Here is a 24,515-nt window from a genome sequence, read left to right on the forward strand (position 1 = left end):
GTATTTGCCGGAGTATATATATATGTGATATATATGTATATAAAGAGAGAGAGAGAGAAGTTGAACGAAACTAAGCAATCATCTGAGACTTAATGCTACATAAACTACGCAATCATCCAGGGAGTAATCAATCTTGGTTATGCACACACGTACAAACAATTAGTATCTTTTTCCAGCAACAGTACGTGGGTTATCATCTTTTTCACGTGCATGCATGCATGCCTGCATGCGAGATCATTATGGAGGAGAACTGCGCAGCTGTACAAAGCCTTCATCCCGATTAATTAAGGCATGCCTATCTGGTAGGATTGAGTAAAGGACGCTCGCACTGCCCATGCACGCGTGTGGAGACTTTGTCTGCGTTGTATATAACTTTCACGGAAGTTCTTCGGTGGTGAAGGATGTTGTTCTTCGGCAGCTTTGGCGACCCTTAATTAGCTTCATTATCCATATGCTCGTAGGGATCGATAATGTTTCCTGCTAGGTAATTACAGGTTATGTATTCATCCCGGCGCAAGCTATGGGATACGAAGAGAAGTCAAATAGCAAAAGGAATATGACAAGAACATGAGAGGCTTTATAGCCTCCATCATTTCTATCCCTTGCCATGATTACATCCCACCATCTCTCCTTCCCAGTAACTCTCCCTCCTCCTCCTTTTCAGTGTCTCCAGGCTCTCACTTTTGATCCCACCATACGGAATTTGATCTTCTTTAAAACTATTAGGGGGGATGGAAACAGTGCACAGACCAGATAAAGTACAGCAAACTGATAATTAAATTCTGCACCCTCTGAAGCTATCGGAAAGACCCAAGTTTGTCAAAGCAAGGAAATCCTGAATTGGCCAACCTCTCGTTAACCTGTTACGTTTCAGAAGATGGCTCGCCATGGTGGCTGACACAGAGAGCTCACCATCCATCCAGCCTGTGTTGTGTTGGTGCAGTCCAGATAGAGTTTGGTGTACATGTGTGTGTGTGGAGTTGACTAGATACACAGCTGTGGTCCATCGAGTCCGAGGATGCGCCCACATCCGCAGCAGACGGAGTTCATGAGCATCCATTTGACGGAAATGCTATCAACTATACTTGCTCATGATCATTCCACTGCGAGCCAGGGACCATACTTGTCCCAGCGAAAGTAGACATCCACCTGTGACCTGTTACCGGACAGCGAGGACCAGTATATTCGAAGTTGGACACACAGAGCAGACCTGAAGCTAGATGTCAAATTTGCTGCCCCCTCAGTAACTCTCTGTTAATTCATGAGCCACTTCAGCTGGATCCATTCGGATCTGTAACTCTTTGGTGATAACTCTGACTCCAGTTCAGTGGAAAAATTAATCCAGCAAATAAACCTTGTCCAACTTGCAGAAGTCAGAATAACAGGGTAGAAATTAGAGCAGATGAACCTGGGCTAGCCCACTTTATAGTGTGGTGCTTGGATCTCCTCGGACTGTTCATTTTTCTCTTTATTCTTTCAGCTCTTCTATTTGTTGGTCCAGTCCATATATGAGCTTAGATAATTGGCCTATTGAGCTCAAATCACTAATTGAAAGCAGAAATTTAAAAAAAAAAAAGAGATAAGGTAAGGTGCAGCGTGTGTGCGCGCTGTGAACGAGTGCAGCGTGCGTGTGTGCATATGCGCGTGCATCGAGCGACGGTGCAAAGAGAGAAATAGAGAAAGAAAGTAAGGTTTTTGAGTTTTTTATTTGACGATCGGTGGTCAAATGTCATCAGTTTTGGCTCAAATTTTATGTAGAGAATCCTCGCAGCAAACTCTACAATCCTAACGGTGTCGATCTATAGTTTATCCTCTCTAATATATGTTTTGCTATACACACGTGAGACATACATTTATTATCTTTATTTACTATTGACAGTGAAAGTTTGAGGTGGACTACGATCCCATGATTTTTTCTAAAAAGTTTGGTCTTATTGTGTGATTGATTTTTTGCTCTATTGTTTATATTATGCTGATTGATATTTATATTTGAATATCAAGTTTGTATTTTGATGATAAACCCATTTTGATACATAAAGAAGGAAAAAAATATTATGCTTTAAATATTTTTTCCTAACACTATTAAGTTATAAGTCTAATACGATCATCGCTTCTACCATTGAAATGAATTACAAAATTTTTTGTTTTCCTTGTTAATTCTATGAAAGTTCGCTAGCAGGATGACTTCTCTCTATTGATATATGATATCATGTAATCCATCAAATAATCTAGCAAGCATAGAATATCGTTGACAGCAGTCCTCAAGTTGCAAGGAGGAGTGTAGGTTTCATTTTCCTAATTTCTTTTTGGGATGAAAAATACGAAAAGACTAATAATCATCCAAATTTATCATAAATATTTATTTTCTTCAAATACGAAAGGATATCCGAACCCGATTAGAGGTAGATGTGAGTATTAAAAGAAAACCAGTTATTTATTGTTATCACTGATGAAATACACGTATATCATTTTATTCGAATTTAGATCGACTAACAAATAGCCAAGATAACATGAATAGGAATTTGAAATCAATTTGGATATAAACTTAGTTTTCTCTTTTCCAATCTATCTCAAATCCTAATTAAAAAAAATAAAAATATGATTCAATCAAGATTAATAATCTGAAAAGGGAAAAAAAACTCTATATCTCGAATTATTTTTTTTGATGCTTAAAACATTAATTTGATTTTAGCGTATTAGGGGCCCTCCGAGCGATAAATCGCAATCGGAGGGCAAAAAGAAAAGACCTGCATCGCAGTTATGGGGGAATCTGTCGATTTCAGGAACTTCACGAATCGTAAAGCGAAAGATCGTCATCTCTAATGTCGCAGTCGAAGAACAATAAAAGACCCGCATGGCAGACTCGCAGTTATGCTGTTTTACCTTGACCGGTGGATTTCAGGAATTCACGAATCATAAAGCTGAAGATCGTTTGTTTTTATGTCCGTATATCTCACATCGCACGGTGGTTAAGTTGTACCGCAGAGAGCTTATCTGCGGTGGAACTCCCCGTAGTTTCCCCACGCAATAATAATAACGAAGACCTCGTTGGGGGTTTCCTAAACAGATCCTTACGCCTCTTACCCCCCTTCTCCGCTCTACTTCGACCGCCCGTTACGGTCTCTCCTCGATCATTACCGCCACCTTCGACGGTGGCGACGGTGACACTGGGTGGTTCGCTATCTGCAAAGACCGTTCGAGCCGTCGTGGATTGGACGCTTTCCCATATTCGAGGGTTCTTCCTCCGCGATCCAACCCATCTTCTTTAGATTCCAGGTTTAACGCTATCATTCTCATCGGAGCCGTCCCGAGATAGAACGTGGAGGCAATAATCGTGGTAGGGATTGATTCTGGATGCATTTTGATATTCGGAAGTGGGTTTCTCGCCTCAGGATTCTATCTTCATTAGTTGATTGATGTTCGAATAGGCTCTCACTTTGTGCGAGCCCATTGGATATGGATTTATCTACCTGTTTCATATGATTGAACTGGTTTTTGGCCATGCATGCTGTATTTTGTCATATCACTGTTGACGCGAAGGGTCGTGGGTAGGACGCTTCATTTGTGAAGTGATAGGAGCTACGGAGTTGTGTCAAGACAATTTAAGGTTTATTTGGTCCCTTTGTTCAATATCTTTGTTGTCACTTATGTAGGTTGTACGAACTTATGGTATTCACGGGCTTGCTTGCCTTCGTAGAAAACCTAAAAGATTGTGTAGAACCTAATATTGCAATATAGTCTTAAAATTATGACTATTTTATGGGCTTTTCTTGTCATCTTTAGGTTGACATTATCTTTTTGTGGTCATTTATTTCTTTATATTGGGCTTAATTTCATCTGATTTCCAGGAACTAGCAGAACGTTTTTGGTTTCTTTGATTGGTTTGAACAGCATGTTGATCTTGAGGTGATGTAGATGGAGAATAAAATCATTTTGATCCAAAATTGTGGGAGACCTTTCCTTTACCCCTATTCATGGCCTAGGATGGGCAATTTGGTCTGGCATGTGTTCCTTGAATTAACAGACTGAGTTAGCAGACTGAGACTTTTTTTTCAGGATTGACGTGGCCATCTTTGGTTGCATTTGTCAAGTTACTCTGTAGAACAAGGGAAAAAAATGGAAACTAAAGATACAGAACAGAAATACGAATTGGGTACATGCAACACTGTGTATTGTGAATAGACTGGTATCCATAATGTCAATTCCCATTGATTTTCTTTAATCTGCTTTTGGTTTAAAGGAGAATATTAGTTCATTAGGAGAGTGGCATTGCATGAAGTGACATTCATTTCCATGGACTAGAGTAATTTTATCAAGCTAACTATATCTTTTCATATTTAAATTTTTTCAAAATAAGTAGAACTTTGAGCCACCAGGAACTGGCTTTGAACTTCTCTTCGGGAGGTTCCTTGTTCTTGTTATAAGTTTGTTGCTGGACATAGACTTTGATTTAGCCTGTGATTACATGACACAATTTGAGACAATTAGTTGTTGATTATTGTTCTTGAGGGAGACTGATAGGAGCACAAACTTTAATACCTTAAGGCTGAGATTTGTAATATTTTCTTTTTGGTTTTTATCTGGTGGTTTATGCGACTTGAAGCCTTAATAACTTGATGCCATGTGATTAATATTCAAATACAATTATGAATTTTCATTACATTTGTCAAGTTATTACATTTCTATCATGTGGTTGTCCTCATCTCTTTCATTTTGTTTCTGCAGTGCGTAGTCTGCCTTCAGATGGGTCTCTGCTGATTGAATTGATAATTATAACATTTGGACCAAGCAAGAAATATGTCTTACTGTGATGAAGCTGGAGATGGTCCTGCTGTACTACGGTTGCAAAATTGGGGTCATTTAAAGTTTCAATTTCAGTTATCGGACTTTTCTGAAGCTTTTATTTCACCATCTAGGGAGTTGTTGCTGCTGCTTTCTAATAAGCTTGAAGCTTTGTTACTTCCTCTAGTTGCTGGTATTGTCTCAAATCATATCAAACCTTTCTTCATCCATTCTCCATACTTGTACTTGCTCCTTAGCAAGTATGCTTTTGTATATTTTCAGGAAATGAGTCAGGCAAGTTGATAAGCAGCGATGGTTCATGCCAGTCTTCTTTTGCAACTCTTCAACAACCCGGTTTATTACCTTTCTGTTCTCCAGAACCAAGAACGGTTGTTGCATCAAACTCATCTTGTGATGCCACATGCACTACTGAACCGACAGAAGTAGTTCCGTTTTCTACTTTTGCACAAAAAGGGAATTCTTCAGTGTTTGATTATTATCCTGTGATTTCTGATGTGAAGTCATTGGCTTGGGGACACTGCGGTGATGCATACAGTCGCTTTGGAAATTCTAGTTTTAGAGAATTTCTTATAGTCTCAGGTAACAATGATATTATTATTCATGCTTTTCGTTATCACAGTGAAAACACAAATATTATTGAATCATCTCCTGAAGACGGAGATGTTCATGGCACGTGGGTGGAGTGGGGTTCAGCGCATTGTTCACAGTCAAAGGAGCAGTTCTTGCATTCTCATGGCTTTGGAAATTTGCATGAGAAAGATGAGAACACTAGAACTTCGGAAAGGTTAAACGTTCATAATCAAACAGGGAATGCTAACTCATCTTATGACACAAACAAGAATTGGTTTCGGACTTTTCTTACTGAACTGGAGACAAGTGTTTCTGATGGCAAGTACTTGGGATTGTTCCCTGCACAAGCTTCATTCCCTCATTCAGCAAATGTTGTATCTTTCAGTATATACGATAGCACTTTAGCATTTCTTTCTTATGCCAGTCCTCTTACCCAAGAGGAGACCCATAGTGTTGGAACTGCAGACGGGCTTGTGACTAATGAATCCATATCCAAGGTTTCAAGTAGCTTCCAGTCCAAAAGTGAACTTAGAGGTCTCTCATACAAATCCTCAAGAGTGTTCTTCAGCACCTCACATCATTTCATTGGTTTGGCATTGACTTTTTCTGCTGACACTTCTATTATCAGTCAGGAAAATTGCCTTAAAGATTCAATGAACACAATAGTGGTGGTTATTAAGCTACACCACTGGGGTATACAGTGGGTTTGTTCAGTGGACCTTGAGGACTCGTATCCTGGTTCAGGTCCAAGTCCACCATGGGCTGACATTCAGTTTTCAGCCAACTTTCTTGTTTGCCTTAACACCTCTGGGTTGGTCAATATTTGGGTTGCAAATACTGGTATGCTTGTTGCACAGTTTGACACCTTGCGGAGCTGTGAAGTGGACTCCGGAATGCCTTTGAGCAGATATGCATCTAATGAAGAGTCTGATTTCGATGATGTTGATCAAGGTGCTGGGGATGCTAAAAATCACTGTATTTTCAAAAAGTTGGTGGTGGCTTCACATTCTTTGCACCTAGCTATAATCAATGAACATGGGGTAGTCTATTTACTTTATGCTGGTGACTATATCTCAGAAAAGCATCATGAAGCCAACAAATTCATGCCCCATTTTGAGCATTTTGATCTTGGTATCCTGGCGGGTTGGAAGGTTGCTGGTAGTTGTATAGGTAGTCAACAGTCATTTGGTGGTCTATCTAGTGGCCAAGAGTTAGTTGATTTAGATATGTCCGGTCAAGATTTTCCAATTTCAAAGCACATGAATGGTACTAAACAAATGAAAAGATTGAAAAATCATTTTTGGCGTATAGAAGACCAAACAGCAAGTGGTTTCAATACTGCTTCACAGATAAATTGTCAGAGAATTTCCGACTGTGAATCCAGAAAATCTGCTCCCATGCGAAGAATATTTATGCCTTTAGACAGATTCAATAATGATGATTGTATTTGCTTTTCACCCTTTGGAATCACAAGGCTTGTCAAATGTTGCAATTTGAAGGAACGGCAAGGCTACAAAATTGTTCATACCGACTTACATGTGAAACGGAAAGCTCTTGATGAAGGAGATTTGTATACATGTGGGCGGTTGAAAACACACTCTTCTGCTACGAGAGATTCCTTTTTTATTGGAGAATCTCTTGGCTGCTTTTTTCAAGGATTTTTGTATCTAATTACCCAGCATGGCCTCTCTGTTGTTCTCCCATCAATTTCAATTTCATCTGCTGTGTTCCCAGTAAAATCAATTAGATATTGGAACCCAGATGCTGTTGTGAGCAGTGACTTTGATATTGAGAACATGTTGACGATACACAAACCTGACGAGCAGTGGAGGCCTTGGCAAATGGAGGTGGTAGATAGAATTCTTATATTTGAAGGGTCTAAAGAGGCTGAGCATGTCTGTTTGGAGAATGGTAAATACATTTACATGCTACATACTCTATTGTTCTGCTTCCTAATAGAATCTTTTAATCTTCAAACTTTGCTTTCTTTTGTTTTATATAAATCAAGAATCTTAATGTGATGCTTTCTATCCAGTTTATGCATGCTGAAATATTGCATTGGACTTGTTATAGGCTGTATAGTATAACTGACCTTAATCAACAATGGTATGTTGGAGCCAGTTAGACAGATGTTTATTAAGAAGTACTTACAAACGAATTTGATGATTCGTTATACTCTCTCTTACAGGTTGTTTATATCAAGCTTGAAGTTATAAAATGAAAATTCATCTCTTTATAAGCTACTATGGGAAGTTTGTCATTGCTTTTCTTTACTTCATAAGCCTACCCTACCTAAATTTTTTGGCAAGTTGTTATAGGTATATGAAATATTTGGTCTGGTCTGATGAGTGCTATTCTTTTACATCATCAGGTGCTAGCATAAACAAAATGCATTAGCTGATATTCTCTTTGATGGCGTATTTGTTTCTATGAGTCTCTTCTTGCTGTAAATGGATTGTTTCTGTAGTGTATAAGAGATAGGCCCGTTAACTTGAAACTTTATTCTTCACTTTTCCAACGAGAAATACTGGTTCATTTTGGTTTAGCATCTTGGGATTGTCTGATAGTAAACAGTCTGCATGTCTTCATTAACAGTCTGTATTGATTAACTGATTTTAATACGAAATGTAAAATCTCTTTGCACCAAATGCCATGTTAACAAGACATGTAGGGCAGCAATGCAAAAATCTACAAGAACTTACTGCATTGGTGCTAAGGAAGGCCAAGTTAGTTTCTACCTAAAGTATTATCCTGGCAAAGGATGTCTTTAGTATTTGTGGCAACTTTGCATTTGATATATGGGGATAATGATTCTATTTCCATGTTTCACTACCAGTGAAATGAATGGTTATTATTATATGTACAGCAAACTTATTGTGATAGGTGGTGAATATCAAGTTATCACTAAATCTAAAGCTTTGGTGGTTTAGGATATGAAAATGTAGGGGCTATTAGGGCAAATATAATATGCTTTTTTTTCTAGGATATGATAATATGGAAGATAAAATAGAGAGGGAAGAGGAGACAAAAATAATACTTGCATTTACCCCAAGTGCCACACCCCAAGTGCCACATTTAAGTGTTTTGATTTTGAACCCAAGGATTTTAATTTCGAATGCGGGCGGTACATACCGATACATGGACCGCTCACTACCGGGCGGTACCGTTGATCTAGCCCCGTATCGATTGTTATCGCTTGAAACAGGTCGGTAACGATCGATTTCGATCGTCGCCATCCGCTATCGGGCGGTATCAGCCTGGTTGCGGCGAGGGAAGAAGAAGCGTTGAGGGAGAAGGTACTTGAAGAAGAGGGAGAATCGGGAGAACCTCGATGCTTCCCGATCCGACGCCTCCCTCCCTCAACGACCCCGATCCAAGAGGTAATGGAGAGGCGGTGACTCGACTTATTCTTCACCACGTTCTTTGGAGACGTTTGCGGCCTTTGACGTCTTCGCCGAACGCCACAGATGAGAAGAAAAGTAGGCGACGTTGCTGAGGCAGCGTACGCCTCCTTTTTCTTATATATATATATATATATATATATATATATATATATATATATATATATATGTATATATGTATATATGTATATGTACCGAGCGGGACACCCTGGCGTATCACTCGGTATGCCCGTACTGTATCGTATCAAGCAAAGCTCGAAATATCGTTACAGTACGAAATTAAGAATCTTGTTTGAACCAAGGTCTGCCATACTGAAGCGTACCGTCCGTACCGGGCGGTACGTACCTGTCCGACGGGTTACTGGTATGCGGATCGCCTCATACCGCTACAATATTTACTGTAGCACTACTATAGTGCTACAGTATAATACTCAGGCTCAAATTCCATATTTTCTCAGTATAATACTATAGTGCTACAGTATAATACTCAGTATAATACTATAGTGCTACAGTATAATACTCAGGCTTTAGAAAAAAATCTTTAGTCAGGCTCAAATTCCATATTTTCTCCCTTTTTTTGCTTTAATTATCATTGACTCAATTTAGTCATTTTTGGAGAGTATTATATTATTAATTTCCCAACAACTTGAAGAGCTTAGAACCACATGCTCAAAATGTGTAAGTCGTGGAAAACAGTAATAGATCCATGTAACCTTATAAGCCAACAATTTCCCCACTTCTGTTGTGGGACTGTTTGGGATGTCACAATTTCCCCCACTCAAGGTTGTGGGACTATTTGGGATGTTAGAATTTCCCCAATCAAAGCCTGATGTCCATGTCATGATCCATGGGCAGTGCATACCCTGGTAAATGGCTTGTGAGGCCCATCCTAATGGGTGGCTCCATCTCTAATCCCATCCACATTAGTCTTTTCTACTCAAGACCCTCGAAGTGCCTGCCACTAGAACCACTTTGATAACATTTTTGTTACATTTTAGCTTGATTGAATCACTTAAGCACAAGCGAATGGTCATAGACTCATCATGCTATATAAGCCAACATAATCCCACCTCGCTTCCATTTAGTTTCATTTAGGTTTTAACTTTTTAACTTTGGTATAAATATGATTTCTGCTCACTGTATATTCTCCATATATATATATATATATGTATATATATATATATATGTATATATATATATATATATATATGTATATATATATATATATATATATGTATGTATGTATGTATGTATGTATGTATCTTGCCTTTGTTATTATTCTATGCTTATAAATGTCTTGATAATCTTGATAATTATAGACAATTTTATGACAGGATGGGACCTTGGAATCGTTCGTTTACGCCAGATGCAGTTGGCACTACAGTACTTCAGATCTGATGTAATAGAACAGTAAGATTCTTTTCTTGCATATTATTTTCTTTGGCATAAAATAAAAGTTAAATTGGTTCTGTTGGGATCTAAGATTTTAAGTTGAAATGCAAAATTTGAGGGATTTTCAAACTAAAAAAATATTGTGTAGATTTATGAGTGGCAATCATTTTCAATTGCCTTGGTTTTTTATACCGTTCATTTATAGGTTTTTATTAAATCAACCTCTGCTAATCGCAAAGATTACCTGCAATAGCTACTAACTACTAAATTTAACTACAAAAATCAGCCCAAGAATAACATAAAAATATAATGTCTTATCCAAGATTCGTCGTACCGTACCGTACTGGCGTTTCGACCCGGGCTCGGTATGGTACGGTACGGTGTATCGAGCGGTACACCTGATTTCACCGATTTAACCCTCGGAAAATACCTGAAAATTAAAAAAAAGAGTTAGGATAGGGTTTTCAAGTTATAAATAAATATAGTAATAGTATAAGTTTAGCAAAATCAATGTAAATTAGGTAAAAATAGTATCATATATTTTTTTCGGGCTTTGAGGTAGTCTTGTTCGAGGTTCGTATTTCAACCCGTTATAGATTGAAATATCTACAGAAAAATTAGTTGAATTGTTAGACTATTTTGTTATAATATAAACTCTAAAATTCAAATGAATTAAATTATAACATATCTAGATATATCTGATTGTTGATTTTACCACCAAAACGAACGACGGGCCTCCATGGGTGGTGCATCGGGGTCCTCGATCCGATACATATCAATATAATATGTTTGTTGGACCCAATCATGAAATTGATCCCATGACATAGTGTATTGGTACACCGTGTGCCATTGATGCATCAATGTGGTGCTGATCGTAGACTAATCGTCATGAATCATATTTGTTCGAGGTAGCTCTTGAGGCATATATTGGTGCTGTTCTATATCATGCTGTTGCTCAGAGAAGGATGACCAACTATCACCATACTGTTGTTGCCCGTATAATTATCCATAATACGATGAGCCTCTTTCTGTGTCTATATCATGTATGATCTGTCGCATTTGTTCATATTCATCCATTGCCTTCCCCTTCCCCTTCCCCTTCCGCACATAAACTTGACCAGTACCTTGTCGAGTTCCATGATCTGAATCTTGAGTGGCATGTGTAAAATATTGCTCCTCAGTCCATTCACCACTCTCAAGTTGTGTAGACGAGACCAACGACTGCCCGGCATCACCGCCATCATTTGTCGAGGCACTGCTGTCTGTGTTGTTGTCATGTCTCTGGACCGAGCGAGAAAGAGAATGTGATTGTGAAGGTGTCTCGTCGTCCGACTCGATTCTTTCCAACGATGCAAATGATGCTATTGCCTTCCCCTTTGCCTTTGCACGTTGGGCGGACGAGTGTGACCGTTGGGTGTCGGTAGTTCCTCGAGCAGTTTGACTCCTACCATGTTGTAATCGAGGGAGATTTTTCACCTGTTGGGGTTGTGCTTCTTCTTCTTCCATTGCCTCGGTGATAAAACGTGAAGGATGCTGAGGATCTCCCACCTCATCAAGTAGAGGATCCTCTTGGTTCTCTACTGCTTCAACCCAATCTAACATTGGCTCTGAATCTTCGTTGTAGAATTGGAGGTCAATGGGATCAATATCTGATTCCTCTGACTCCTTATCCAACTCAGCACATCGCAATTTTAGCTGTATGTTATAATGGACATATACTAGTTTCTCTAACCGTCTGTAGGAGAGTCTGTTGCGGACCTTCGTATGAATCAATGCAAATGTTGACCAATTACGTTTGCAACCACTAGATGTTGGCTATGAAAGTACACGAACGACAATCTTCCTTAAATGTGGTGCATCGCCTTTAAATTGTAGCCACCACTCGACTGCAAAAAGATATAAATAAGATTTTATTAGCATAACAAATAATTAACATTAAATATAATTGATAATCAATATGCATAACTTTTCCTTACCAGGATCCATAGTGTAACGACACGATACAGCTACAACGTCGGAGAATGAACCAACTGTTTCTCGAAATAATCAACCCTCCATAAGAGCATCGGTTGCCTTGGTTATGTTTGGCAAGAGCCGATATATAACATCTCGTAGTGTCGTTAGGAAATTATTTTGCGTTCTGAGAGCATATCGATATTGAATTGTCGGGTTTAGATAATACGCTGCAAAACATAATTTTGTTAGTATGATTTTTTATTATCTAAATAATAATAAATTAAATTATTCTGAATATGAATTTATCTGCATTATGGATATCTTGATCCATATGAACTTTGGTCCGACGATCAATGATTTGTACGTATTGGTCGGCTTTAAAATCATCTTTGAATGCTTTCCTGACCTCCTCTCTTATTGAAATCAGCATATATTTAAGATACGGCATCTGTGGACGTTTGTCCATATCGACCTTACGGAGGACAATATAAAGTGGTTCTACATCTTTTATGATTTCTGCTATAGTCTCCCAAAATCTAGAGGAAAGAATGGCTTTTTCTATCTTCTTTCCATCGCTCAATTTCGAATATCTTGATTCAGACCACTCTTGTGAGCTAGCCATTGCCTTCAAGCCATGCCTTTTTTACTGTAATGACTTTAATGCAATAAAATTGGTAGCAAATCGAGTAATTTCAGGTCGAAGTATCTCACCGTTTACATACTTTTGCATTAATGCGTGGACCCAATGATGATTATATATAAACTTTGTAATTGATTGTGCTCGAGCTACACATTTCTTGACCGAATTCAACTCACCAATATCCTTCAGCATTAGATCTATGCAATGAGCTGCACATAGAGTCCAAAACAAAGTTTTTCTTTTTTCCATCAATTGCAAACTAGCCTTTTTGAAATTCGCTCCATTGTCGGTTATTATTTGGACAACATACTGTGGTCCAATCTCCTCTACCATAGTGTCCATCAAGCTCTCAATGTAGTTTGCATCTTGGATCTTTTCAGTAGCATTAACGGACTTATGAAACACCACTCTTCTATTACAATAAACAAGAAAGTTGATGATACTCATTCTTGTTGGTCCTGTCCAATTGTCACACATCAATGTCACCCCATATTCGTCCCATTGCCTCTTGAAGGATTTGATCCAATCCTTTAGTTTTGCTACCTCCTCATCTAAGTATACACCGTAAATCTCTTTCGGTGTTGGAGGTTGGATCCCCGTGCCAGACTTTTGAATAGAAGAGATCATGCTATGATAATATGGACCTTGGGCTGTGTTGGCTGGAATCTTATGAAAGTTGAACCATTTTGAGATTGCCTTCCCAATATCCCATTTTTTTTTCTTTTGTGTATGCATCGTCAATCCGTGTCTGTTTCGTTGTTTGTGGGGGATAGGCTTGCGAATCAATATCAACAATATCTGGTGCAGACCTCCTGCCAAGACCTCTCATAAAACCACGAAGTCCACCATACCTCATGTTACTAGTTCGGCCTAACTGAGAAGGAGTAGTTGGTTGCCTCATGCTGGTTGACCTCTGGATTCCACTACCACTGCCATGCTCCAATTGTGAGTCAGGTCGTCGATGTCGCATTGCTTCATCGATCGTATACTTATGCTCCAATGATGCACGAATCCCAGCTGTGAGATCCGGGTCGACTTCATCGTTGTAACCCTCATACTGATCATAAACTGGTTCCTGTGTAGCCCTATGATATTCTTCCTTAACTCTTGTCTTCTTTTTTAATGTATCTTCCTTTGCTTGTTTAAGCTTGCTTTGAAATAATTTACTGATCTCCGTTGGAATGTTCTTGCATTTTGCAACATCAAGATACCCACCTGTCAAATGCATTTTCACTCGAGTTATTCCTCTACCCTTATCAATGTAGTCACAATAAATACATTGCCAATGATGACGGTTTCCATCTAGCTTTCGGGCATGAACGCATGAATCATCATGTGGCTGTTTTTTTGGAGCCATGATCCTACCAAATTTAAATCAAATAAATTATAAAGTATAAACATATTAAATTGATCAAATATCGATCATAAATTACTAATCGCAATATTAAGTCATTTTATTAAAACATAACTAATCATATTTTATCATCATAAATATGTTACATGCATAAAAGAAGTATTAAAATCATTAGATACATTAATTACGTGATTAATATAGTTAATTTTTCACTAATCACTTCTCTTTCAACGTTATAAACATGACAAACATCCTAATAGGTATTAAAGATATTGGATTGACATAAAATCGAATAAATTTCGATTAAATCATCATTAAAATGACTAATCACAGTATTAAATAATTTTAATAAAAAATAATTAAACTTATTTTACCATCATATATATGTTAAACACATAAAAGAAACATTAAATATGTAATTTTAATCCAATATGATTCAAATTATAATAAAATCATCATTTATCTATACTAATTATATGATTAATATAGCTATTTTTCACTAATTACTTCTCTTTCACCACTATAAACATGACAAATACCTTAATAGGTATTAAAGACATTAAATTTATATAAAATCAAACAATTACTTCTCTTTCAACATTATAAACATGACAAACACCCTAATAGGTATTAAAGATATTGGATTGACATAAAATCGAATAAATTTCGATTAAATCATCATTAAAATGACTAATCACAGTATTAAATAACTTTAATAAAACATAATTAAACTTATTTTACCATCATATATATGTTAAACACATAAAAGAAACATTAAATATGTAATTTTAATCTAATATGATTCAAATTATGATAAAATCATCATTTATCTACACTAATTATACGATTAATATAGCTAATTTTTTACTAATTACTTCTCTTTCACCACTATAAACATGGCAAATACTCTAATAGGTATTAAAGACATTGAATTGATATAAAATCGAACAAATTTTGATTAAATCATTATTAAAATAACTAATCGCAGTATTAAATAACTTTAATAAAACTTAATTAAACTTATTTTACTATCATAAATATTATTCATGATGAAACACACTAATCATAATCTTAAATATCTTAATTACTCTCTAATTAAAGAAAACGAATACATACCTCTTGATTAGAAAGTTCTTCCTCTTAATCTTCCCAAATTAGCCTTGATTAATTCACAAATCGTTGTTTTATAGAGTTTAGGAGAGAAAAAAAAAGTTTGAGAGAGAGTTTAAGAGAATATAATGAAATAGGGGAGAGAAGAATGGTTTAAATAGGAGGAGAAAAGGGAATTGACCGTTGGAGCACTGTAGCACTGATGCTACAGTGCGGTTCGACCGTTACCGAGTGGTACTGGATGGTAACGGTCAAAATCGATCGTTACCGAGTGGTATCGGGCGGTACCGAGTGGTGCCGGGAGGTAACGGTCGAAATTTCGATCGTTACCGCTCGATATTGCCCCGTATCATCTGATACGGGGGTTTTTGGGGCGTACCGCCCGGTAGCGGGCGGTCCGCGTACCGGTAGCCTATCAGACCGGTACATACCGTAGTTGTCATTGTTTATGTTGAAACCCATCTCCAAATCCTTCCAAAAATGTCCATCTATTGTTTTTATTGGAATAAAACCCTGACCATGCATCTCGAGGTTGGAAATTACATGCTGGATTCTATGTTGTGAAGTCAGCTAGATGTTGACTTGATTGACTCAGGTCCAATTAAGTCTGATGGTGTTAGTGATATGGCCACTATATTGACTAAATTGTTGTTCCAAGAATTTGTAGATTCTGCTTACAGTTCTACTTACTTCCCTCTGTTGGTGTTAGTGATATTCTCCCTTTTGGCTTTTACTTTATCATCTTTTTTCCTTCATTCCCTTCATTTTCCATGTCTTGCTTGTTTAATGTTTGGGATATCTCCTTGATTCACTCATCTATTTGGGTGCAGTTTATGTAATGCTAAAAAAGATATTGTCACTTTTATTTTATAATTCAAGTTTAAAGGCATTGCTTTTCTTCGTTTGATATCTTTACTATGGGTGTTTAGGGTGTTTTTAATTTGACACACATTTTATTCATTTTGTGGGTACTTACTGTTTTTTAAACTTCTGAAAATCTTTCCCACATGTTTATTATTATTTTTGCCACCTCTAATTTGTGAAATGCAAAGTTAAATTCATTGCCTAATCCTAAATGCTGAACTTATAACTATGCTTATAACTTTATTGTCTATTATATAGATGCTTTTCCTTAAGATTTTAGCTTCCTGTTATTGTTTCTGTTGTAGGCTTTTAGTAGTAAGCTTTTCCAAACCTTTCCCACATGTTATCTTCTTTTTTTTTCCTTCTCCCCTCTAAAGTGTGAAGTGTGAACTTCAATTTGTTGTCATATCCTAAGCACTGAACCTATAACTATGGTTATAATTGTATTGTATAATATTGATGTTTTCCCTTAGGATTATAGCTTCATTTTAGAGTTTCTGTTGTAGGCTATGGTTAATGCTATTGCTCCTACTCATTCAATGGTTGATGACTTTGTTTCTTTGGCAATACAGTAGCTGAAGTAATCCTTGTAGTTTCTTCTTGAGTTTTTATAATATTTCAAGGGAAATTAACTTCCTCAATTTATTTATGTATCAGTGAATTTTATATCTTGTGATGCTATTTTTCCTTATTAGCTTATCTTTTTTATGAGTATAACCTTTTATGTCAAATTGTTAAGATCAACTTCTGTTCTGATACTTCTTAGCAAACATATCTTTGTCTAAACCTGGTCCAATAACTTACCCGCTAACTTAATGAGCCTAGACCGGTAGTCCTGAACTGCTTAAACTAATAATGGCAATCATCTCACTCTCGGACTAAAATGGGTGTCACAATCTGTCCCATTTATGGCTTGATGTCTTTGCCAAATTCCAAAATCAAACTCCCAGCTTAGTGGTGGCTTCATGTTTAGATGTCCCAACAACCCATCCATGGGTAGTCTTTTCCTACTTATAAATATCATCATGCCAAATGCAAGGTCTGGTCTAATATCATTTATCATGATATGTCATGATGGAACAGCCAACACATTACCTTGATAAGCCTGAACTACTAGTGTCAAAATGTTTAAGCCCAAGTTTATGATATTAGATCCATCTAACCTTTTAAATCATATTAAACCCCCTGCTATTTCCAATGTGTGACTAAACTGGAGTGTTATGTTTTTTCTTTATGCTTTGCTAAAAAAAAAGAACCTGTAAGTTGTATTAGAACATTCCAAATTTCAGGTGCCACATGCAGTGTCACACTTACAATCATGGCATTAGATAGTTTATGCTGATGGTTTGTGGTAAATTATGCTTAGTTGAACCTGAATGTCTCAGATTCTAGAGCATGGACAAAATTGCGATGGTATCATTGTTATTCAGCTTTCTTGAACCTGGGTCTATATTTAATTTGCAGATCTTTGGATATGCTCATGGATGTTAATCTGGCAGAAGAAGGAATCTTGCAGTTGCTGTTTGTTTCTGTTCACCAGATATGTAGTAGTGTTGGTAGGGATACTGATCTAGCTTTAGTATCGAGGTATGCTTTCTTTTCTATATCAATGCAGTTGTTTCTTTTCAGAAAGCTTGGTGTTTTATGATTGATACATCAGTTTGTCATGTTTATTTTATGCTTTCTGTCAGTGAATTTGTTCTTAATTTTTTTGGCTATGTCTATCTTGCATTTGTTCCTTCAGAAACAGTTGGATGGAATTAGATTATACTGTAGGAGGATGGAACTAGATTCTACTGTAGGATATGGATTCAACGTTTGCTAGTTTGTTCTCAAAAGGGAAGAGTTGTCCACTGGAATCTGGTTCATCCAGATTCTTTAGCATTTTTTCCAATTAAGAATGTTACAAGACTCGTCCACCAATGATTTCTTTATATTTTACTTTCTTGATGGCTTGAGGTGGATTGTACAATTCTTTTATTTTGTTTGACTAAAGATGGTTGACAAGTCTTATACAAAAATGTTTATTGGCATAATGTTGATTAAAAATATCATAAAAAATTCTTATCATAATATTTTTTTAGCCCTTGTGGGTAGCTTCTTGTAATACTATTAGTCTATGTTCTTTACTGGTCTTTAAAACACTAGTTTTTGCAGGGTGTATGGTGGTGAGAACAGTTGCTAAATCTGCTTGGCAATTCCCTCAATTTTTTTCTACCTTTTCAATTCATCAATGACTTAGCACTGTTACAGGTTGCTGGCTCTTGCTGCTCGCTTTGCAATTAAAGTGATTCAACGATATGGTCTTTTGACTCTAAAGAAGGATTTCATGCTTGATCTTGGAAAAGAATCTGGAATATCTCAGCTGCAGACGAAATTGAAAATGCAAAAAATAGATGATGTTGGCAATTTGACAAGGCTTTATGAGATGGCATTCTATTTGGAGGTTATAAGAGAATTACAGAGTCGACTGATTCCAAAGATCAGAAGACCAGGGAAAGTGGTATGATGCTTAATTTTACCAGTGAATTTGGGTGTAAGATGTGCTCTTTTCGATTTTCTTTGTAGTGATTTTGATCATTTTGTTGTTATTTTGCAGCCGGCAGATAGTAGAGATACAACAGGTGTGGTAGATAATGGTGCAATGCAGGATGAGTCCCCTCTTTCAATTGTTCCTACGGATAATGTGTCATCTCAGCAGATGGAAACTTTGGAACTGCAGATTAAGGAAGAATCTGCCCCCAATGTTCCTGGGTTGTTATTTGATAATGCTAGTACTTTACAGCTGGTTGAATCTTCTGCAAATATGGTTGAAATGGATGAATTTTATGCTCGTGAGGCTGGTGCCCTGCAAAAAAGAAACCTGATTCCTCTGGAAAATCCCAAGGATATGATTACACGATGGTATGCTGACACTTTTGATCTAACAACTATTGTGAAAGATGCTTTACATGCCGGTCGTCTCCCTTTGGCGGTTCTTCAGCTGCATCTACAGCATCAGAAGGAGTTGGGATCTGAGGAGCCTCATGATACTTTTAGTGAAGTTTGTGATATTGGTAAAAATATTGCATATGATCTGTTTTTAAAGGTAAGATACGTGTCATCTTAGAACTAGTTATTTGCAACTTAGTCCATGTGTTTATAACTAAAAATTAACAGGGGGAAAGTGGGCTAGCTGTGGCAACATTCCAACAACTCGGGGAGGATGTAGAAGCTGTTCTTCGACAATTGTTATTTGGTACTGTAAGGCGATCACTTCGGGCACGAATTGCAGAAGAAATGAAGATATATGGATATTTGAGGACAAACGAATTAAAGATAATGGAGAAAATATCCCTTATTGAGGTTTGCATTTGTAACTCATCTGCAAAATTTCTTCTTTTTGTACTTGTGTTAGACTTTGTGTAACTCCTGACATTCTTTTCATTTCATAATGAATCATTTTTATACTAAATTGGTGAAGAGGCTATATTCGAGCAGTAGCTTCTGGAGAACATTTCATGAGAGGCGGAAAAGCATATATGATACTACCCCTGCTGATACTTCAGAAGCAGATAACCTGACATTGGGTTTTCGTGTAAGTGACTGTTTTACAATTCAATGCGGTGATATCGATGGAGTTGTCATTGGTTCCTGGGTAAACATTGATAATGGTTCTGCCGCTTCTGCTGATGATGAAGATAAAGGACTTCTTACGTATTGGGCCTGTGCAGCTGTCTGGTCTGATGCATGGGACCAAAGAACTGTGGATCGTGTAAGTTACAGGCTCTTTTTATTGAGTAGTTTAGCAGGATAAGATCTTTCATGTGCTTTTCTTTTGGAGAACTGTAATGTTTTTAATGTTACAACTTGGAGGTCTGATGACTGATCTGAATTTGTTATTGATTATTGGAGTCTTGTGTTGAATTTATATCAGGCAATCTATCTGTCTCCTTGTAAATTGGTCTTTTTCATCAGTAAAATTGGATCATGGTGTCTTATAGGTAGGATGGACATTGTCTTCTTGCTTTTACTAAGATGACATGTGCATGGTGGAAGTTTCAAGAGTTCTTTATATAGGTATCTTGCAATTTTAGATACTTCTGAGAGTACAGCTCGGAACTTTGTTTCTGTAAGCAAGATGGTTGTGGTATAGTGGTAGAACGAAACATGTGTAATGGATTGATCAAATGCACTTATTACCATCTACTTGCATTTAGTTATGTGTGTGGACATAATAGCATATGGTATAAATGAAGAAAACTACCCTAGCTAGCAAGTGCCGACCAGTGTTGAAATGTGCTAACTTGTGGCCAGTCTGTGTTGGCCAGTATAGGGTGTGTGCAACTGCCAATCTCCGTGATATCGCGTCATTCCAGAAAGATGGTGGCACTTTTGTACCTTTGCATGACAATCAGTTCAATTTAGTGAGGAAACAATTTGATTGGTGTTCATACAATTATCCAAAACATTTAAAATGAATTAATGTCTTTTGTTGTCTTGTTAAATTTGTTTCAGGCTTTCTTTGTTAACTTGCATTAGGATCCTTTGCTTGTGATGTTCTACCATTTGCTCACCATGTTAGTCCTCAGAGAGGGGTTGTTTTGACCTTGGGTTTCTTCTCATTATTGTACTTTAATTGCACAGTGAAGCGAGTTGCATTTTGAAGACATTCAAATTTTCTTTTGTGATATTCTTGTTTTTGATGGTTGGTGTAATACATCTGCCAAGTTTAAGTTTGTATTCTGATGTAAAAAATCGAGCAATCTTATTTAATTTCTTATGATGTTTCCTACTAACTTCACTTCTATCACACAAAATTTAGAATGTTTAATTCTTTTGTATTACTTGGATCATTATTCATGTAAAATGTCTGTTTCTTATGTTCAGCTTTCCCCTGTCACTGAATGCTTTTCATTCTGTCAAAACTTTGCCATTATTTATGGAGTGTCTGATATCAACGTGTTATGTAAAAATTCTTGTCTTCTATAACGAAACTTTTTGCAAGCTTGAAGCAACAAGACTCTTTTTATGCAGATAGTGCTTGATCAATGTGTAGAAGAGGGAGTTGATATACCATGGGAATCACAATTTGAATATCATGTGTCTCACAGTGACCTGGAGGAGATCTACCAGCTTTTCAATTGCCTTCCATCATCTTTATTGTTAGAAGGGTCTCTTAGAATTAATTTAGGTTCATATGTTGCTGCAACTGATGCATCCAATGAGAAGATCCCTGACTGTGCCATATATATTTGCTCTGCCGAAGATTTGGAGCCAGTTTCTATGGATGTTCCACATGTTAAAATCTTCAAGTTTTCTGCCGTTAATATGTGCTCATCATGGTTACGAATGTTTGTAGAAGAGGAACTTGCAAAGAAATATATTTTTCTGAAAGAGTGCTGGCAAAGTACTGCTGAGCTCGTGCCACTTCTTGCCCGTGCAGGCTTGTTAATCTGTACATCTAAGACATATCTGATGGATAAGTTTTCTGATAGTTCGCTTGACTTGGACATAGTGAACAATTGTAAAAAGTTTCATAAGGACATTGCAGAAGCCTTTCATAAACTAGTTATACATCACTGTGTGCAATACAATTTGCCATACCTTTTGGATTATTATCTTGATCATCATGATCTGCTTCAGGATTACCATTCTCTGTGTACCCTACAGCAACCTGCAGTAAGTTTTCCATAGAAGAGTGTAGGCTGATGTTTTCCATATGAGAGATTGTCAGATTGGCTGCTATCATTTTCTTATGAATTGTTATATTGGTTATATATATTGTTTTTCCAATGTATACTATAATTATTAGTCATCTTCTCTGTAATTTATTTAGTTGTGATTAAACTTGTAAAATTGGATATTAGAACTATAGTCACCTAGTAAGTAGAGAGTAACAATTATTAACCTCTGATTGGTGATTACTATAATTGCCTGTTTCTACTTGGCAAAAAAGGTAACAATGAGATGTTTGAGCAGAAACATCAATAATTGACTAGTGAGTTTGTTAAACTCAGGAAATTGTGTGGATTATTTTACTTGTAATTTAATTATTAACCAACCATTAGAACTTCTTACTTGTAAGTCAGAAAATATTTTGTTGGCAATTAGTCATCATGTTATGATCTTTCCTGACATTGTTTGTTAAGTAGTTTCATATTTTTATTTCTCATGAAAAAATAAGGCATTTCACACTGTCAATTTTTGATGTAATTTTCTTCATTACTGTTTTGAGGTAGAGGGTGGGCCTTGGTGTTATGTTGAGGTTGCTACTTGGTGGTCTAGGTGATCAGGGTTTGGGTGTTGAAAACTCTCTTTCTGTAAGAGCAAGACTGCATATATTGACTCGCCTTGCATCTACATTGGTGGGAGCCTATTGAGCCATCTAGTGGTTGTTTGAGATACAGAACAATATGCTTACAGAATATTTGCATGATAGCAGGACTACAGGAGCTAAGCCTGTGGCACACTCTACGTTAGATAGTGTTGACTTGTGGTATATAAGCTGTGTAACGATCTTGTATTTATTGAATTAAAACAATGTTAATCTAGTTGAATTTGGCCTTATGTACATTGGGCATGTTTCTCTTTTCTTTAGAACTTTTATTCCCGAGCAGTACTGTTATCTGAAGAAAAAGAAACATCTATGACCAAGATTAAACTGGTTTTTATGAAATCTGCAGATTAATAAATTCAATGTATATTTTTATCCTATACTTATTTGTCATAAGCAAAATGTCACTTGAAGAAAAAAATTCCTCATTTCTATTTTGTTTCAAGTCATATAGTTCCTAGTTTATTTTGAAGGTCGCAGAAAATTTAGGTTTTTTAGGCATTTCACAGACTAAAAGATTTGGGTAATAAATGACTATTTTTTGGCTAATTCTGAATGATATTATGCCTTTCAGGGAAACTGCCATTGGGCAGATTGGTTGCTGACTTCTAGAATTAAAGGCTGTGAATATGAAGCATCATTTTACAATGCCCGTTCAAATTTATCTCGACAAGCAGCCTCTGACAGCAAGCTAAGTGTACTAGAGATTGATGAGATAATACATACTGTTGATGATATGGCTGAAGGGGGAGGAGAGATGGCTGCTCTTGCTACTCTAATGTATGCAGCTGCACCAATGCAGAAGTGTCTTTGTACTGGTAGCGTGAATAGAAATAGTAGCTCTTCTTTTCAGTGTACATTAGAGAATCTGAGGCCTGGTCTGCAGCCGTTTCCTACTCTTTGGCGGACACTTTTAGCCTTTTGCTTTGGACAAGATGCAAATGGTTATCCATTCAGTTACGCAGCTAGTATTAGTAATAGTAAGTTCTTTCATCTCTTCCTGTGTGCTCTTTGCCTTTTTAATTGTTTTATATCCACTCTTTTCTTCTATTATTTTGGAAAGTAGTATTCTTCTGATCAACATTGGGGAAAAAACCTTTCTCTAGTACTTGGAAAGTCAGCATTCTCAGACTATTTGAGTTGGCGCATCAGTCTCTTCTTGTCAGCTGGAGGTGATACTTCATTAGAACAGATGCTGCCATGCTGTCTTCCAAAATCTGTCAGAAAATTGATTAAAACATTTGTTCAGGTATTTTGTCTTTTTATTTCATTTCTTATTTAATATCCTAATGTATTCAGGATGTGTAGTTCTTTGTTTTGGTTAGGAACTTGATAAACTTCTGAAATTGATAATTTTTAGAGTTACATAGGACTAATACCGGAACATATTGCCTGGTACGATTGATATGTAAATATCAGACAGTTCATATTGGCATGGATTGTTGTACTGCCCACAACGATATGAAACAGATGGTACATACTGGTCCGAGCATGGGTTGGTACATAGCCACTCGTTCCAATTCCATAAAAATAATAAAAAATCAAAAATAGCGATGAAGCCATTCAACTTGGCATTAAAAAAAGGAAAAAATCTAAAATAGAAATTAGAGCTCATGAACGCAAGCTCTATTCTCGTGTTCAATGCTGCTGACATTGCCGTTGCCACTAGTATTGCTTTGTTGTGGCATTCCTTCTTCCTAGGTGTGCTCCCATCTTTTCTCCTCTTCTTCCTTTTTCTTTCTCCTCCACCATTTCTTTCTTCCTCCACTATTTCCTCTTCTTCCTTCTTCCTTCTTCCTTCCTCCTATGTTCCTCCACTGACCCTTCCTCTTCTTCCTCTCTTTTTTCCTCTTCGAAGCACTGTAATGTACCAATATACCATGTGTTGGTATACTAGTACTGATCGGTATGTACCAGTTCGATAGATCACCGAAATGGGTCCAGTACCTGAAATGGTGATTCTTGCATATTGGTCCAACTGGTCTTTGAAACCTCGAACCCTTCATATCCTTAGCTATTGGCTTTTACATTTATTATGTAAATTTTTGTCTCTCCCTTTGATATTAATTATTTATTATGTAAATATTGCTTGAACTTTCATGTTTGTCA

At 36.9% G+C, this 24,515-nt stretch overlaps 1 protein-coding gene across 3 annotated transcripts in view; it reads left to right on the forward strand.

Annotated features, from left to right (window-relative positions):
* Window positions 1-3,048: 3,048 nt before the first annotated feature.
* The window catches only part of LOC103991571 (uncharacterized), a 35,948-nt gene continuing 14,481 nt past the window's right edge, over window positions 3,049-24,515 (forward strand). The window contains exons 1-12 of one of the 3 annotated variants that reach the window (XM_009411066.3): window positions 3,049-3,337; window positions 4,726-4,975; window positions 5,065-7,284; window positions 10,109-10,184; window positions 17,555-17,677; window positions 18,344-18,593; window positions 18,690-19,178; window positions 19,250-19,435; window positions 19,554-19,844; window positions 21,107-21,751; window positions 22,981-23,386; window positions 23,513-23,655. In XM_009411066.3, coding sequence (XP_009409341.2) covers window positions 4,798-4,975; window positions 5,065-7,284; window positions 10,109-10,184; window positions 17,555-17,677; window positions 18,344-18,593; window positions 18,690-19,178; window positions 19,250-19,435; window positions 19,554-19,844; window positions 21,107-21,751; window positions 22,981-23,386; window positions 23,513-23,655 — 5,007 coding nt within the window. In that variant the 5' untranslated portion in view covers window positions 3,049-3,337; window positions 4,726-4,797. The remainder of the gene's footprint in view (window positions 3,338-4,725; window positions 4,976-5,064; window positions 7,285-10,108; window positions 10,185-17,554; window positions 17,678-18,343; window positions 18,594-18,689; window positions 19,179-19,249; window positions 19,436-19,553; window positions 19,845-21,106; window positions 21,752-22,980; window positions 23,387-23,512; window positions 23,656-24,515) is intronic. The other 2 variants (XM_065158233.1, XM_065158234.1) reach the window with 2 other exon arrangements.

Source organism: Musa acuminata, chromosome BXJ3-7 (genome assembly GCF_036884655.1).
Source record: "Musa acuminata AAA Group cultivar baxijiao chromosome BXJ3-7, Cavendish_Baxijiao_AAA, whole genome shotgun sequence".
NCBI lineage: Eukaryota > Viridiplantae > Streptophyta > Magnoliopsida > Zingiberales > Musaceae > Musa > Musa acuminata.